Consider the following 15,227-nt stretch of genomic DNA (forward strand, 5'->3'; position numbering starts at 1 on the left):
TCCAGTGGGCTGAGCAGGCAGGCGAGAGCCCCCCGGCCCAGGGGCCTCCGACCGAGATCCCTGCAGGAGGTTCAAGGGTGACTGGGGACCAGGGGGTGGCAGGGCCTCCTGGGGTGCGGAGGTGCTGGGACCCTCTCCTGAGGGAACCTGGGGCCAGGAGGGCTCTGAGCTGTCCTTGTGCCTCCAGGACGGTGCCCGGGACAAGGGGGCCCTGGAGCACCTGGGGTGACCAGAGGCCCAAGGACAGCTTGGGGCTGTGGCCCCACAAGGGACGACCTGGGGACGGATCAGGGCCTCAGGAGCCCCTGTCCAGCTGCCTGGGCTCCAGGACTGTGGGCCAAGCCCAGGTGGGCGGGTGGCAGAGGGGCAGCTGGGGAGTCTCGGGTGGGAGCCAGCATCAGATTGTCACCAGATGGTGGGGACGGGGCCTGCGTGTGCCTCAGGAACAGGCAGAGCCCACCTGGGCTGTGGCCGTCCTGCCCTGGGCACGCTTGGCCGCAGGCCCCTGGGGTGGGCTCTCCTCAGCCTCTAGTAGCCGCTCTGGGAGGACGAGAGCCCAGTCGGGTGGAGGCTGGTGAGGTCACCCGTCCCAGGTGACAGCTAGAGCCGGGTGGGAGCCGCGTCCTGCTCCTGGCCTTGTCGGGAGAGCCTGGACCTGTCGGGCTCACACCAGGTCTCAGCCAGAGGCCAGAGTCCCAGGGCCCAGACACCTGCACCTGCCAGGGCCACACCCCGGCCAGCGGTCAGCCCAGGGGACAGCAGCTGGAGCGCGGCCCCCACCGCCCCGGTGGCTAAGTCAGTGGGAGGAAGGTGACCGGGGAGGGGCACTGGGCCTCCTTTATTTGCGATTCTCTGGAGGAACAGGGGTTTCTTGGCCCTGGCAGATGCCTCCCATCACCCGCCGCAGCGCTGTCACCTTCCGGCCACGCCAGGGGTGCTCAGGCCGTCCTGGGCAGGCAACTGGACACCCGCCCAGGACTCGGGCCCCCAACCCTGAGCCTCCACCCAGGGCTCAGGTGGGCAGGCACCAGGGCAGCAGCCGCCCCTCCCCGTGGCAGGGAGCAGCTCGGAGGAGGCGGCTCCGGGAGTCTCCGAAGGCCCGGGCACAGGGGTGCGGGCACAGGGCGCGGCGCTCTCCCCACCTCCCACGGGCCCCGCCCCGACGGCCTCCTTCCCCGTGTCAGGGGCCCCCCGATGTCTGGGTCCCAGCCTCCCCACGCCGTCCCCCCAGGGTGGGGTCAGAAGTCACCAAATTGTCTTGTCCCCCACTCACCCCTGCCCAGCCCTGCTGGGTGTCGAACTTCTGCTCACCCCACGCAGGAGGACTGGAGAGCTTCTAGAACCATCTTCCTGACCCGAGTGCCCTCCGCCTCCAGGGAAGGACCTGCCCTGGTTTGGGGCCTGACTCGCTGCCACCACTGCAGAGAGCTGTCCACGGGAAGGAGGCCCTGCTCGCCCCGCTCTCTGGGGCTGAGGCTCAGAGACAGTGACAAGAGGCCGGGAGCCACACAGCACTAAAGGACACGCAGGGCCCGTCCTCTGTCCCAGGACCCTGGCTCAGCGAAGGGTGATGAGCACCCGAGTCCCGGGGCCTGGGGACAGATGCTGTTTCTGCCTCCTGCTGTGTCCCTGGCTGAGGAAGTGGCCTCCCGAGGGACATCCCAGGAGGAGACGCCAGGCGCTGGCTCAGGGCTGCTGCTGGGCCGTGGCACCTGCCCTGCTGCATGGACCCCCGCGATCCCCGCCACCCCGCGGCCCAGCCCTGGTGGTGGCCCTGGGTGGGCCTGAGTCCTGGACAGGAAGCTGTGAAATCACCCCTCTGGCACCAGGACTGTGCCCGGCCCAGCTTGTCACATGACCAAGCCTGTTTTCAGAGGGGCATGGGTGCCCCTCTGAGATGCCCCCCAGGGAGTGGCAGGGACACTGTGACAGGAACAGCCTGCCTCCCTGGGCTTCCTGGGCCCGAAGCCAGGCCCTGCCACGGACTGCTGTGTGGCTTTGAGCAAAGCCCTTTGCCTCTCTGGGCCTAGGCCTCTCCAGCGCTCCCTCTGGGCCTTCCTTGAAGGAGCCAGCGCTTAGTGGGGCCTTTCTCTTTCCAGGCCTTGAGCTATTCCTTGAGCCCCAGGGCTTCACCACAGAGCAGGCAGCAGAGTGACCCCCTTTCACTCTGCTCAGCTCTGCAGCTGCTCAGCTCCCCGAGTTCCACAGGGAGAATTTGCAGAACCAGGATTTGAACCCGGGTGCCCTGACCTCCGCGTCCCCCAGACAGGCCCAGCAGGACTCTCCTGTGCCCTGGAGCCGGGCAGGGCTTGCTTGCGGCCTGAGCACAGCTGCTCTGGTCCCAGGAGACAGGGGACTCCTCCATGACTCAGTGACTGCCCAGCGCTCCCAGCTGCCGCTGTCCCTGGCTCTGCTGGCCTCGCGTCTGCCCCGAGCACAGCCTCTGCTCCTGACCCTGGGCCGTTCCTCGCACACGACGAAGACCGACATCCGGATGGAATTAGTCTCCAGCTCACGTATTTTTAATTGAATTTTTAAAATCATACCAGGCCTGACTCCTCCCAGCTGACCGACCACCAGGGCAGGACAGGGGCAGGAGCTGCCCGGGAACCGGTCTGTGGCCTGGTGGCCCAGCCTGCCACCCCCAGGCAGCGGAGGGGACCCGGTGCTGGCGGCACCAGCAGGGAGGGGCCGGGTGGGCAGCGGGTGGATGCCAACACCAGCCACTGGCCACGGAGTGCGATGATGGTGACCCTCGGCCAGGAGCTCTCGGAGGAGGGAGAAGCGGAACAAGCCCTCGGTTTCTGGCAGAGGCTGGGCCAGGACCAGTGGGCACAGCGGGCAGAGGCCGGAGAGCCCCAGGGCCCAAGCCCAGGGAGAGCAGCTCCCGTGTCTCTCTGGCGTCTTTCCTCGTCGGTCAGCGGGGTCGTCCCTCCTGGCACGTGGGCACACGGCGCCGTCTAAGGACTCAGAAGCGCAAGGCCCGGGCCCTTCACGGCGCCTAAGGTGGCTGCTCGGGGTCAGCAAGCGCCAGGAGGACGTCGGCGTGGAGGCCACTTGGCCATGAGTGAGATTGTCAGCAGCCTGTGCTCACCGCTGGGCAGAGACCCGCGGGACCCAGTGCTGCCCTCAGGGCCTCCCCGTGTCCCAGGGCGGACAGTTCTGCAGGACAGCGAAGCCCGCAGTGCACTCTGGGAGCGTCACGGCAGGCTGCCTGGAGGGGGCGGCGGCTGAGCCGGGCGCACGGGAGGTGGGCACAGTCCAGGCAGGCGGGCAGCGAGGCCCAGCCTGGGCAGGAGTCCACGCACCTGCTGCCCTTTGCTCCCGGAACCGGGTGCTGCGCTCCGGACTGGGTGGTCGGGGCTCAGGCGATGCTCGGTGCGGGGGCTTCCTTCTGCTGGACACGGCCGACCGCAGACAGCTGCCCCCTCCCCGCCACTCCCCTCGGCCCCGCGGCTGCCGTGGGAACCCTGAGAAGCCACTCTGGGGCTGCGGGAGAGAGGACGTCGGGGACAGCCAGGCCGCCTCCCCGTCTGCTGGCCACCTCGCTGCCCCACATTCCGCCCTTCCCAGCAGGAATTCTGACCAGAGGCCTCCAGAGAAAGCCAGTGTCCCCTCTGTGGTGGCCGTGGTGGGGACCTGGCCACCGCGACCTGCTGCCTCCCCCGCCCCCCAGCGGGCACCAAGCCTGGAGCGTCGGCCCTGGGGGTCCACACACCTGTCGGCACACAGCCGCCTCCCTGTCACCCGGCACCCAGCGGAGTCCTTGGTCCAAGGACTGAGTGGCCAAGAGCGGGGAGCACTGCTGGCCCAGCCCTGGGAGGCCCGGAGTCCGGAGGAGCGGCCCCTCTTCCTGCAGAGGCGCCGAAGCTAGGGCCGCTCCAGGTCTGGAGAGATCCAGCTCCTGAAAGCTGAGACTGGAGTCTGTGGCCTCTCCTCCAGGCCCAGAGACAGGCGGCGGTTCTCTCAGGAAACACAGCAAAGCCGGGCAGGGGAGGAGTGAGAACCAGGTCCCTGGCTACAGCACCAGGTGCCCCGCTCAGGTGGGGTCTCGGGGTCCCAGTGCCCTAGGGGCCTCGTTTGGGGACTGGGGAGCAACAGCTGGGCCTGACTCTACTCGTGGGTGCACGTTAGCCCTCCTCCTTGGTGCTGCTGGCACAGCCACCGAGCAGATGCCACACAGGCAGCAGCTGTGGGTGGCTTTGAGGGACTAATGACCCGGTTCCTCCAACAGCTGCAGGCCCTCGAGCACTGCTCGTGGCTCTGTGGCACCAGGGCCCAGGACACGGCCGACCCTTGGGGACCAGCCCCCAGCCTCAGGGAGGGGTGGGGGGAATGGAGCGGTGACCAAAGGAGGACGCGCACCTGGAGACTTCCTGGGGCTAGTGGCCTCCCACAGGGGCTGACGGGAGGAAGGAGAAGGCAGGTGGAGAGCTGAGCAGCAGAAGCGCAGCCTGTGCAAAGGCCCTGCGTGGGCGGCAGGCAGACCGCGCTCCTCAGGGACCAGCGCTGGCCACGGGGGGTGCTGGGCTGCACCTGGGTCACAAGGCCCTCCGGGAGTTCCGTCACCTCTGCCAGAGGAGGGTGCAGGCCTGGGTGCGCAGTGGGGGCGGGGGATGTTGGTGGATGAATAAGGAGCAGTGGGGGGACCCCCACCACACAGCCAGAGTGAAAGGCTCCCAGGAAGGGACAGAAAGGCAGGGGACGGTGGGACGGGGGCCACCGTGACTTCAGGCCATCGTGGAGATCCCCGAGCCGAGGCCCTGAATGACATGTTGGGGGTGAGGTGACCCCCGGTGTCCCCAGGCTCCTCAGCTGCCCAGGGATGAGTCAGGAGGTGTGTGCAGGGTGAGGCCAGGAGGGACGGGCAATGGCCGCCCAGCTACAGGGAGGCCCGAGGGAGGCGGCGGGGTGGGCGGAGCCTGCGTGAGGGCCTGGGTCCTCCAGGGCAGGCCCAGGACAGGGGGGGTGGGGGGGGGAGGAGGCAGCGGGGCGGGTGGCAGGGCCGAGCCTGGTGCCCTCTGGGAGCTCCCGCACAGCCCTGGCCCGTGCCCTCGGTGCCAGCCGCCTGGGCAGGGCTGTCCGCCTCACGTCCGTCCGTCTGTCTCTCCCCAGCAACTACACGGCCCTGCTGGGGGTGTGGATCTACGGCTTCCTCGTGCTGCTGCTGCTGCTGCTGGACCTGCTCTACTACTCGGCCATGAACTACGACGTCTGCAAGGTCTACCTGGCGCGGTGGGGCCTGCAGGGCCGCTGGATGAAACAGGACCCCAGGCGCTGGGGGGACCCTGCCCGCACCCCCCGGCCAGGGCCACCGGCCCCGCAGCCCCAGCCTCCCCCAGGCTCTCAGCCGCCGGCCCCCCAGGCTGTGCACACGCTGCGGGAAGATGCCCACAGCCCACCACTGATGTCCTTCCAGAGCTCGTCTGCCTGGTGAGTGACCGCGGCCAGTGCTGGCCGACTGAGCACCTTCTCTGGATCCTCACTGCTGCGCTGGGTCTCTGGTTGTAGTCCCTGCAGCTCGGGAGGCTGAGGCAGGAGGACCGCGAGCTCAAGGCCAGCCTCAGCAATCTAGTGAGGCCCTGGGCAGCTGAGGGAGACCCTGTCTCTGCGTAAAACGCGGAACAGGGCTGGGTGGCTCCGTGGCCGAGTGCCCGTGGGTCCCATCCTGGTACCACAGGTAAGAGAGAGGTGGCAGCGCAGCTTGGGAACAAAGCCCACAAGCCGACGCGCTGGGCGCTGGTGTGGGAGCCGCTGCCGCTGCACGTTACCTGAGGTTCCTGGCTGCAGAGGCAAAGCAGGAAAGGTGCTGGGTGTCCCACTGTCAGTGACCGGTCAGTGGGGACAGAGGGGCTTCAGGGTGTGGGAGACTTTCAGCCTGAGGTCAGGAAACAGGGAATCGACTGGTTCCTGTCGGTGCCTGGAGTCACACAGGGCGGGAGGTGACTCGGCAGGTGTCCCACGGTGCCTTCAGGGAAGAGAGGAAGATGGGGTGGGAAGGGCCTTGGAGGGGTCAGCCCTTCGGGACAGCTGCCCCAGCAGAGCCCTGCCCACAGGCCCGTCCACATTAGGCCAGCTCCCGTTCCTGCCTGGTTCCATGCCGTGGGGCGGGCAGACCTAGGCCTGGCCCTGGGCAGTGCACAGGTTGTCCCAGGCCCTGGGATCCTGAGCCCACTGTGAGGATGGCAGTGCCCAGTCGGGTGCCTGGCTGTGGAGCCCAAGCCAGGGCGGCCGAGCTCAGCCTGGGCACCAGAGCTGGGGCACAGCTTCCCCGCCCACCACGGCGCCCAGAGCTTCCTGCTGCCCCCCCCCCACCAGCAGCTCCCTCGGGGTGAAGGCCTTGCAGGCAGCCCAGGGCCCAGCGCCACTCCCAGCCCCGTGACCAGGTGGACGCCTGGCCCTTGTTGACCTCCCAATTCTGGGGAAGGGGTCAAGGGTAGAGCCCCAGCCCTCCCCAGGGTCGTCCTGAGGGTTGAGTTAAACACTGGCACGTAGTAGGTGTGCAGCTCACCTCTGGGGTGCCTCCCGGGAGGTGCAGCCAAGCTGGTCCATGATCACTGGTCACTCCAGGTAGCCACCGTCCCTAGTGAATGACGCAGATGATTAACACGAGGCGCTAAGCTGCGGTGCTCAGGGACAGAGGGAGCACCTCCGTCCTTCCTGGAGGAGGCAGGCGGAGCTGACCCCGTGGGTCCCTGGGCGGGTCTCCTGTGGCACCAGGTGATGGAGGACAGAGGGCAGGTCCCCACCCCAGGGGAGCAGGGACACAACCGCAGAGCAGGAGGGTGAGCGTCTGCTGGCGACGGGGACGTCCTGACCAGGGGGCACCTGGCGCCTGGAGAGCAGGGCGGTCTGGGGTGAAGCCGCGTTTCCTGCAGCTGGGGCTGGACGTTGGCCAGTGGCCCTCCCCAGCCCCTGGGCACACGTGCGTCAGGACGGCTCCTGCCTCTGGGGCCTGCCAGGGCCAGGTGTGACCGACGTAGGTGGCATCTGGCATCAGAGCCGGGCTGCCCGCCCGAGAGGCCTGCAGTGCCCGAGGGGGCACGTCCAGTCTCACCCGAGGAGGGCACCGCCCTGTGGACCCTCAATAGCACCAGCTGCCGGCCCCCGCTGCGTGGCGCTGACTGGGCCTGGCCCCCGGGCAGGACCACCAGCTGCAGCCACAGGGTGGGCACCCGCAGCATCCAGGCCCCAACGCTGGTCCCCACCCCCCTTCCAGCCTCCACGTCCCGCCAGAGGGCCTGAGCTCCTAGCCTGGCCGCTCGGCCCCTGCCCACCTGCCCTGCCCGCCTGCCCTGCCCGCCTGCCCTGGCCCTCCCGTTCATTCCCCTCTAAATGCCTGCTCAGCGCCTGGCTTCGAGGCACCCATCAGGTTTCCCTGGTAACCCACCCCGGGAGGGAGCTCAGCGGGGCTTCCACAGATGAGCCAACACAGGCTGCAGGCCCAGAGAGGGTGAGTGGCTTGCCCAGGGACACACAGTAAATCGTGGGCTTGAGCCCAGGTCTCCCAGGGCCACGCCTGGCCCGAGCCCTGTGCCCCGGCCCCTGCCCACTCCCCCAGAGCTTCCTCCCACCTCACCCAGCCGGAAACACCCCCCACTCCAGCCCCACGTCCCGCCTCCCCATCAGAGCTGGGCCAGTCACGCCTTAGCTCCTATTCACCCTAAAGCCTCCCCGGGCACCCGTCACCCAGGAGCCCAGGCGGGAGGCGCAGGTCGGCTGTGGCTGGAGGAGTGGACGCTGCCAGCCCCCAGGCCCCCGGGTCACTTGGAGCCCGGGGAAAGGCCCCATGTGGCCGGGAAGGGGGTGGCCTGCGCATCTCAACTCCAGGGAGTGCTCAGGTCCCGGGGTCCTGTTGGGTTTGCAGTCTCCTATGCACTGGGTCTGGGCCAGCTCCCCGCATCCAGAACAGGCTCCTGGACAGGCCAGTGCTGCCCGTCGTGGGGACAGCAAGGGCGAAACAGAGGGGCCCCGGGAGCCGGGTCCTCTGCAGGGTGGGCTCATGGCCCTGGCCCTGCAGGACTTGGGGGCCTGGTGCCACCTCTGTCCCCTGGCTTCCCCCAGGACCCTCCACCTCCTGCAGACCCACCAGCCTCCCCTGAGCAGTGGGGCCCCCCGGACGCTCTCTCCCCAGCTCTGCAGCCAGAGGCCCTGCTGTGTGGTTTCCGCTCTGCCCCAGGACCTTTGCACCTGTCCCGCCCCTTCCCGAACAGCTCCCCTCCCAGATGCCTGTAGGACTCACTGCCTCCTTCCCACCTGGTGCCTGCTCGGAGTCACCTGCCAGAGGCGTCCCGTCCTGGGTCTGCAGAGCCGCAGCCCCCGCCCCCTCTCGCCATCCCTTACCCTGCCCTGATCCTTGGTTGGGTTTGCTGCAGCCTGATGCCGCCTCCCTGTTGGCTTTGGTCTGTGGGGATGGGTGTGTCCCAGGTCAGTGGAGCCCCCCACACCAGGGCAGCACCTGGCACAGGGTGGACACCCAGGAACCAGGTGCAGAGTGGGCGAGTGCCTTCTGCCCGGCCTGGCGCGCAGGACGGTGAAGAGTCGCCCGGGCAGCTCTGTGGCTGGACCCCTGAGCTCCGTTTTATGGAGGAGAAACGGAGGCCAAGCGAACGGCTTAGCCACCTGCGGGGTCAGGGGGACTGGATTCCCGCCGGGGCTCACTCACCCTGGGGCAGGACCCAAGTGTCCCCAGGGGACAGGACGTCTGTTCCCAGGCGTTGGCATGTCCAGCCCTCTCTGCTCAGGTCCACGGCCACTGAAACAGCCTGGCGCCCCCTGGCCCAGCCACTTGAGGGCCGCCAGCCACCAGGCGGGGGAGGAGGTGCCGGGCCGGCCGCAGGGTGGGCTCCGCTCCTTTGGGGCCTCTCCCTTCCCTGGCCCCGCGGGGAAGGTCCTTCCTGGCCCTCAGAGCCTTGGCCGAGGCGCCAGCCGATGGCCATCTGGTCACCTGCTTCCTTCCTGGGCAAGGCACCCGCCCGAGGACCCCCGGGCACGGCAGTGAGCCGGGCCACTCCCGGGCTTATTTCACACCAGTTTTGCTCCTGGCCACCCTCGAGCAGAGCGGCCAGCTCCTGCCCCAGATCCTGGTCCACGGGGAGCCCGGGCACCCCGCTGGACGTCCCCGAGCCTCAGTGCTCCCGTCTGTAAAACAGGCACCGACAGGTTCACCTGCAGGAGGATCCTGAGGCTCAGAGTAGGGTCCAGGGTGCGGCCAGTCTGCAGAGGACACGGACCATCCTCACCACGGGGGTTGACCCTCTTTAGAGTCAGAATGAGGAGAAGCCCAGCTCCCGAGTCCACACGTGGCCACAGCCACGGCCACCGCGGGTGCCCTGCCCTCCCCGGTCGCTGACCACCGTGCGCCTGCGATTCTGCGTCTCGGTTTTCTCGGCGAGCGTCTGTCCCGCCGGCCGTGGTCCTGTGGATTCACTTAATCTCTCTAAATATCGCTTCAGCAGCGACGAGGCCCGTGGGCAGCATTGATTGAGCGGTTTCCCTGCCGCCGAGCGGGGCTAAGAGGCTCGGTGGAGGTTTTGTTTGACTTCTGTTTTGCTATGACAAGTACCGGTGGCGGGGCTCGGGGACAGCAGCCTGGGGGGCGGGAGCCAGCGAGGACGGCTTTGCCTGGTGTGTGCCTCTGGAATCGTTTCCTGCGATCAAGTTCCAGCAAGGACGTGTGGGGGGTGGCCGTTTAATGGCCCTGCCCACCAGTGCCCGCCTCGTGGAGGTGGCGTGGTGGCAGCTGGTCCCTGCGCCCTCTGGGCCGGCTCCCTGGGACGCTGGTGGGTGAGCACCTTCCCTTCAGTGGTTAATTAATTCCGCTCCCTCTCCTGGAGCCTCCCATTTATTTTACGGCGCCCCCAGGACAGTCGCTAATCGCAGTCATTTCCATAAAGCAGCGTTTATTTCCCAAATCCTCGTCCTGGCGCCTGGAGACGCGCCTCCCCGGAACTGTTTACTTAATCCATTTTTAATTGACTTTAAATCAAGTCGCCTGTTTAGGAACCGCAGACCTGCCCTAGCCGCGTCCCGAGAACTCGGGGTCCTTCCTACGTACCCGACCGCCCGCTGTCCCTTGCAAGGGCTGACCCTTGGATTGCAGGGTTTGGGGAGCCGTCGTCAAACGTGGCCGCGATAAAAGTGAAATTACATAAGCGTGTGATTAATTCAGCTCTAACAGACGCCAGGGTGGCCAACACTGGGGACATGGCTTCCTAATTATTCTGCTGGGTTCACGGTCTCGGTGGTCTTGGGGACGTGGGCCTCTGTCACGTCTGCAGGGCTGCGTGTCCCTCCCTTCCTGAGCGGCAGCACCGTGGCCGTATTTACCCGCGGACACTGGCAGCAGGGGCCTGGGTCGCGGGCCGCTTTGCACTCCGGTTTCCTGGGGCGCGTCGACCCTGAGAACAGGCTGCGGAGCCCTGGCCAGCCGGCCCCGGGCTGCCAGGGTCCCGGGCCGGCACGTGGCCACCCGCGCCACCTCGCCTGCCCAGCGGTCTGTGGGCCTCACTGTGGTGACCCAACGTCCCTGGGTGCACTTGAAAGAGAACCGCGGCCTGTTCCTGGGGACACCCACCGACAAGTGCGGGACACCTGTTCTGGGTCCATCCCTGACTCCTCCCAGCCCCTGGGCCTTCCTGGACAGAGCAGGGGACAGGAGGCGTCCGTCCCCCCCTGTCCCAGGAGCACCTCTTTGCCAGCTCTCTTGCACCGTCCCTTCCGCGTCTCCCACACGGTGCTGAGGGGTGGGTGTCCCAACACGTCGTGGAGGTCACCAGAGAGCCACAGGTGCTGGGGACAGGAAGAAGGACGCAGAGCCCCTGCCCCGGGACCCGCCCAGGGGTGCGTGGAGAAGCCGCCCTGCCCCTCGGACTCTGCCTGGAAGGATCCGTGCGTGTGGCCAGGGCCGACAGACCGAGGGAGGCTCGCAGACCACGCAGGACGCGCGTCCAGGGTCACCAGAGGGGCCCTGCGCCTGCCCCGTCTGTCCCTGGTTTCCCCAGAGCTCCCAGGTCTCTGAGGCCAGCACAGCTCAGTGGGGGGACCACAGCTTTGGGCAGTTCAGGCACAAGGACCCTCAAAGACACCTTCCTGGGGTCTCAGAGGGACAGGAGCCTTCTGTGGCCTCAGCCCCTTCAATGGCCCCAATTTCCTGCTGCCCAAGGCCATCTCTGAGCCTTCATGTCCCTTTTTATGACCTTGGGGAAGTCCCTGCTTGCCCGTCTTGGGGGACCTCAGGAGAGTGGGGACAGGCCCCTAGGAGCTCAGCTCCCAGGGGGTCAGTGCCCGACAAGCCCCGTCCCCGGAGGTCCTGCACCTGGGCAGGCAGGGGACCCACTGCCCCACCCTCCGGCTGGCACCTTAATTAAAACGCCCAGGGACTGCGGTGAGCAGGTGAGTCATCAGCAGACCCTAAATGTCCCGTGAAGCTGCGGGTCACTAGCCCTCAGGAGCAGAGAGGGCGTCCCCTTGTGTCAATTAGACAGGAAGTCCTTGTCACCCGCTCGGGCTGCGGGCTGCGGGGAGCGTAAGGTAGAGAACGAGGAATCACCTTAAAGAGAGAGGAGCGCGGCCCGGGAGGGGCGGCTATGACCGTCCCCAAAACCAACTTGGCCCCTGGGCTGTTAATAGGCCCCGTCCAGATCCGCCGCGGGCGAGGGACACGGGGCGTCTCCATCAGCGCGGCTCAGGAAGGGCGGCTCCTCCTCCATTGAGACTCTGGCCCTGGCTGCTAGAATATTTGCTTCCAAGAACGGAGGCTGTTGGCACAGCAGACGTCTCCCAGCCTGGGCCCTCGCTCCGGGCAGGGCAAGGAAGCCAGCTCCGCGACCTGAGGGCGCCGCTCCTCACCCTGGTCTTCCGGTCCTTTCCAAGGCTCCCTGGAGGGTGCTGGGGGACTTGACTCCAGGCTGCTTCCAGACCAGGGCTTGCGGGGCGCTGGGTGCTGTGGCCGGGGTGAGAGGACAAAGCTCGTGGTCTCCTGGGACGGCACGCCAGGTTGTGCAGAGCCCAGCTGTGTGACCTTGGGCGGGCTGTTGACCACTCTGAGCTGCAGTGTGCAACCTCTGCAGCGACCAAACACTCTCCGCCTGCAGGGGCTCCAGGGACTCGGAGAGGACTTGGTGCAGCACCTCTCTAGGCAGGACCCCGAGCCCACCCCACTCCCCGTCTCCCTCCACCCCTTGGGGAATGGGGCGCCTGCCGGGCACAGCCCCACGCCCTCTCTGTTGAAGGGTGCTGAGGGCCTGGGTCCAACCGAGGGGGTACCCAGAGTTCTGTTGCTTGGTTACTGCGGGACCTTCGTATCCCCGGCGAGGCTGGCCTCAGATGTCTGGGATTCAGGACAGAAGCAGCCACTGCTGGGCGCTGGTGGCCACCTGGGCAGAGCCAGGAGGGGCAGCCGCAGGGGTCCCGGGGTTTCCATCTGCTCCAGCTCTCCTTCCCCACGGCCACCCCAGGCCAGGGACCCCGGAGACGCATCCCTGGGGTCTCAGGGGCGGGGCGTCCCACGGCCTCAGCCCCTTGGGCAGCCTGGCTTCCAGGTCCCCTGTGGGCTGGGCCGTCCTGCTGCCCAGTGCTGCTGCCTCTGAGCCTCCAGCCCCGTTCTGGACCCGCGCTGACCGGCTGCTCCCATAAACGTGGCCCCCGAGTTCCTATAGCCACCGGAGCAGAGGGACCTCAGGGGGTGTCTGCCCAGCGCCCCCGTCCCAGGAAGGACCTGAGTCCTCCCAGCACCGCGGCTCATCCTAGTTGCTAGGGCCCAACTCCAGATGTGTCCCATCCGTGTGCGCGGAGTGGAGAGCTGTACGGGGCTTGCGTCTTCCCAAGCCATCCGTCAATCATGGTGCCTCTCAGCAATGGCACAGGGAGGGGGACATGGGACTCCACTAAGTGATGCTGTCCAGACTGGTTCAAGGAAAATGTGGAGCAGCGGGGGGTCTGGGGAGAGCCCCAAGCCCATGGGCAGAGCTGACCATGGTGGGTGGAGGCAGGGAGGCTGAGGGAGGCCACCGAGATGAGAGGCCTGGTGACAAGGCCCTGTTCTGGAGGTGGACAGAGATGGTGGAGGGCTGGACCTGGGGGCAGGGGAGAGAACATGCCAAGGACTCCGGGTGTGACTGCAGTGACCAGAGTCACCACTGGCCAGGAAGGACAGTGCTCAGGGCTGAGGCACAGCGTGGTGGGTGTACAGCACTGACCGTGCTGGGACTCTGGGCACAGAGAGGTTCAGGGGCAGCGGTGCATCCCGAGTGGCCAGGACCGGGCACAGGCCAGCAGGGCTGAGAGGTGCCTGGAGGTCAGGTGTGTCCCCAGGAGGGCGGGGACACTACCCTACCTGGGAGATGGCCTCTCCCTGGCTGTGGTTCCAGGGGAGAGGAGCAAGTGAGGCGGGTGCGTGTGCGCGGGCGGTGGGCGTGGGCGCGTGGGGTCTGGGTGCCATGGGCTCACTCACGGGCTTGGGTTTGACCTGGTCGCGCCCTGCCCTGCTCGGGTGCCAAGCAGCAGGGGGAGCGGGGGGTGGCCGCCAGCCCCAGGAGCACAGACTGGAGGTGCCAGGGCCGCGGCCAGAGCTGAGAGGACAGGACGAGGCGCGGCCCAGAGCGGCGGGCACCTCCACGCCCTGCTGGGCTCTGGGCCAGGGCAGGGACACACCCCAGGTCAGATCCCATGGCCGGGGCGCGCCCCGCAGGCCCGGCACTCCACCAGTTCGCCCCGCCAGCCCCTCAGAACTGTGCCAGGGGCACCTCCTCCTGGCCTCCCTGCCGCCCACTCTGCCCAGCTGAGCCGTGGGTCTGTCTTGCTGGCCCGGGGGGAACAGGGGCTGCGTCCTGCAGAGTCCTGGACAGGCATCCGGGCCCCTCCCTCGGCTCCCTGCCCTGGGCTCGCTGGTCACCTTGGGCCCTGTCCCCCCAGCCTCGTTCCCTGTGTGAGATGGCGGAGGCCGATGGCTCTCTGACCCTGCATCTGCTAATGGAACCCTGACTGGGGACAAGAATGGATGCAGACTGCTCTGAGAATTCCAGGGCAGGAAGCGCAGGAGGTGGGGTGTGGACAGAGGCTGCCGCCGGAGGAGGCCTCCGGAGCCGTCAGTCCGTGGCATTTAATGCGGAGTGCAGGCCTCCGTCAGAGCAAGGGCATCAAATATTTACAGACAGCATTAAAAATTAACCTCAGGATGTGGCTGTTCCCAGAAGTCAGGGGTGAGGAGATGGAGGAGGCTGCTGGCCGGGCACCAGCAACGGCCGCTCCCAGGCCAGCCCAGCTCCTGTGGCCCAGTCCCAGAGCGGCGGCAGCCTCCGCCCTGCGTCTGCACAAGCCCTGGCTGTAGGCCCTTCGGGGGCTCCCAGTGGCCTGCAGGCAAGGACAGGCCCTCCGCTCAGCATCCCCAGCCCTGGCCCTTCTTCTCTGGGACTCAGATTTGCAGGATGGAAAGGAATGAATCTCGCAGATGGGAGGAGGCCAAGGTGGAAGTGGAGACATTCCAGGAACCGAGGGCAGCAGGTGCAAAGGCCCTGGGGCAGAGAGCAGGGCCCTGTGCCTCAGAAGGGAAGTCGAGGTAGCACAAGGGAGGGAGGGAAGGGAGCTGGAGGCCACCAAATAGGCTCCATGTCTGCAGCCTGGGAGGAAGGGGTAGCAGAGGGGCAGGAAGTAGGAAGGGGTGCCCATGGGCCTGACCGGTGGGTTGGTGGGGATGGGCAAGAAGTGGGGCACCCAAGGACTGAGCCAGAGGGCACGTGGGGCGGGCATGGCACTGGGGATCAGCAGAGCACAGGATCCTGGGTTGGAGGCCCCAGGACTGTAGGAGAGAGAGCAGGACAGGAGGGGCCTGGAGGAGCCCCCCCCCAGTGGGAGGCAAAGCAGGAGGGTGTCAGGTCCAGAAGGCTCAAGACGGGTGCTCTGGGAGGGGCAGGGACTGCTGACAGTCCTGCCTGCAGTCCCCATGTCCCCACAGCACGGAGCCGGCAGCGAGCTCCACGGGTACCTGGACACCGTCCCAGCCCGCGCCCTCCCCCTCCGCCTGACTTCTGCACTTTCCGGGACAGAGTGGGCTTCTGAGGGAAAGAAGGGGAGGCTTGGCGTTAAGTTCTCCCGAGTGCTGTGCGCCCCACAGGACAGCATGCCACAGCCGCGCTCTGCGGGAGACCCAGCAGGGGTGGCTGGGGGACCAGGGGCAGCTGGGGACACTGCACAAGATCTCTCAGGACAACTGTTCTTCTTGCCTTTTT

At 67.3% G+C, this 15,227-nt stretch overlaps 1 protein-coding gene across 7 annotated transcripts in view; it reads left to right on the plus strand.

The window, feature by feature from the left end:
* The window catches only part of Shisal1 (shisa like 1), a 97,861-nt gene that overhangs the window by 68,731 nt on the left and 13,903 nt on the right, over positions 1–15,227 (plus strand). For all 7 annotated transcript variants that reach the window (XM_076855468.2, XM_076855470.2, XM_076855464.2 and 4 more), the window contains exon 4: positions 5,116–5,433. In XM_076855468.2, coding sequence (XP_076711583.2) covers positions 5,116–5,433 — 318 coding nt within the window. The remainder of the gene's footprint in view (positions 1–5,115; positions 5,434–15,227) is intronic.

This window comes from Callospermophilus lateralis, chromosome 4 (assembly GCF_048772815.1).
Source record: "Callospermophilus lateralis isolate mCalLat2 chromosome 4, mCalLat2.hap1, whole genome shotgun sequence".
In the NCBI taxonomy this organism is placed as follows: Eukaryota; Metazoa; Chordata; class Mammalia; order Rodentia; family Sciuridae; genus Callospermophilus; species Callospermophilus lateralis.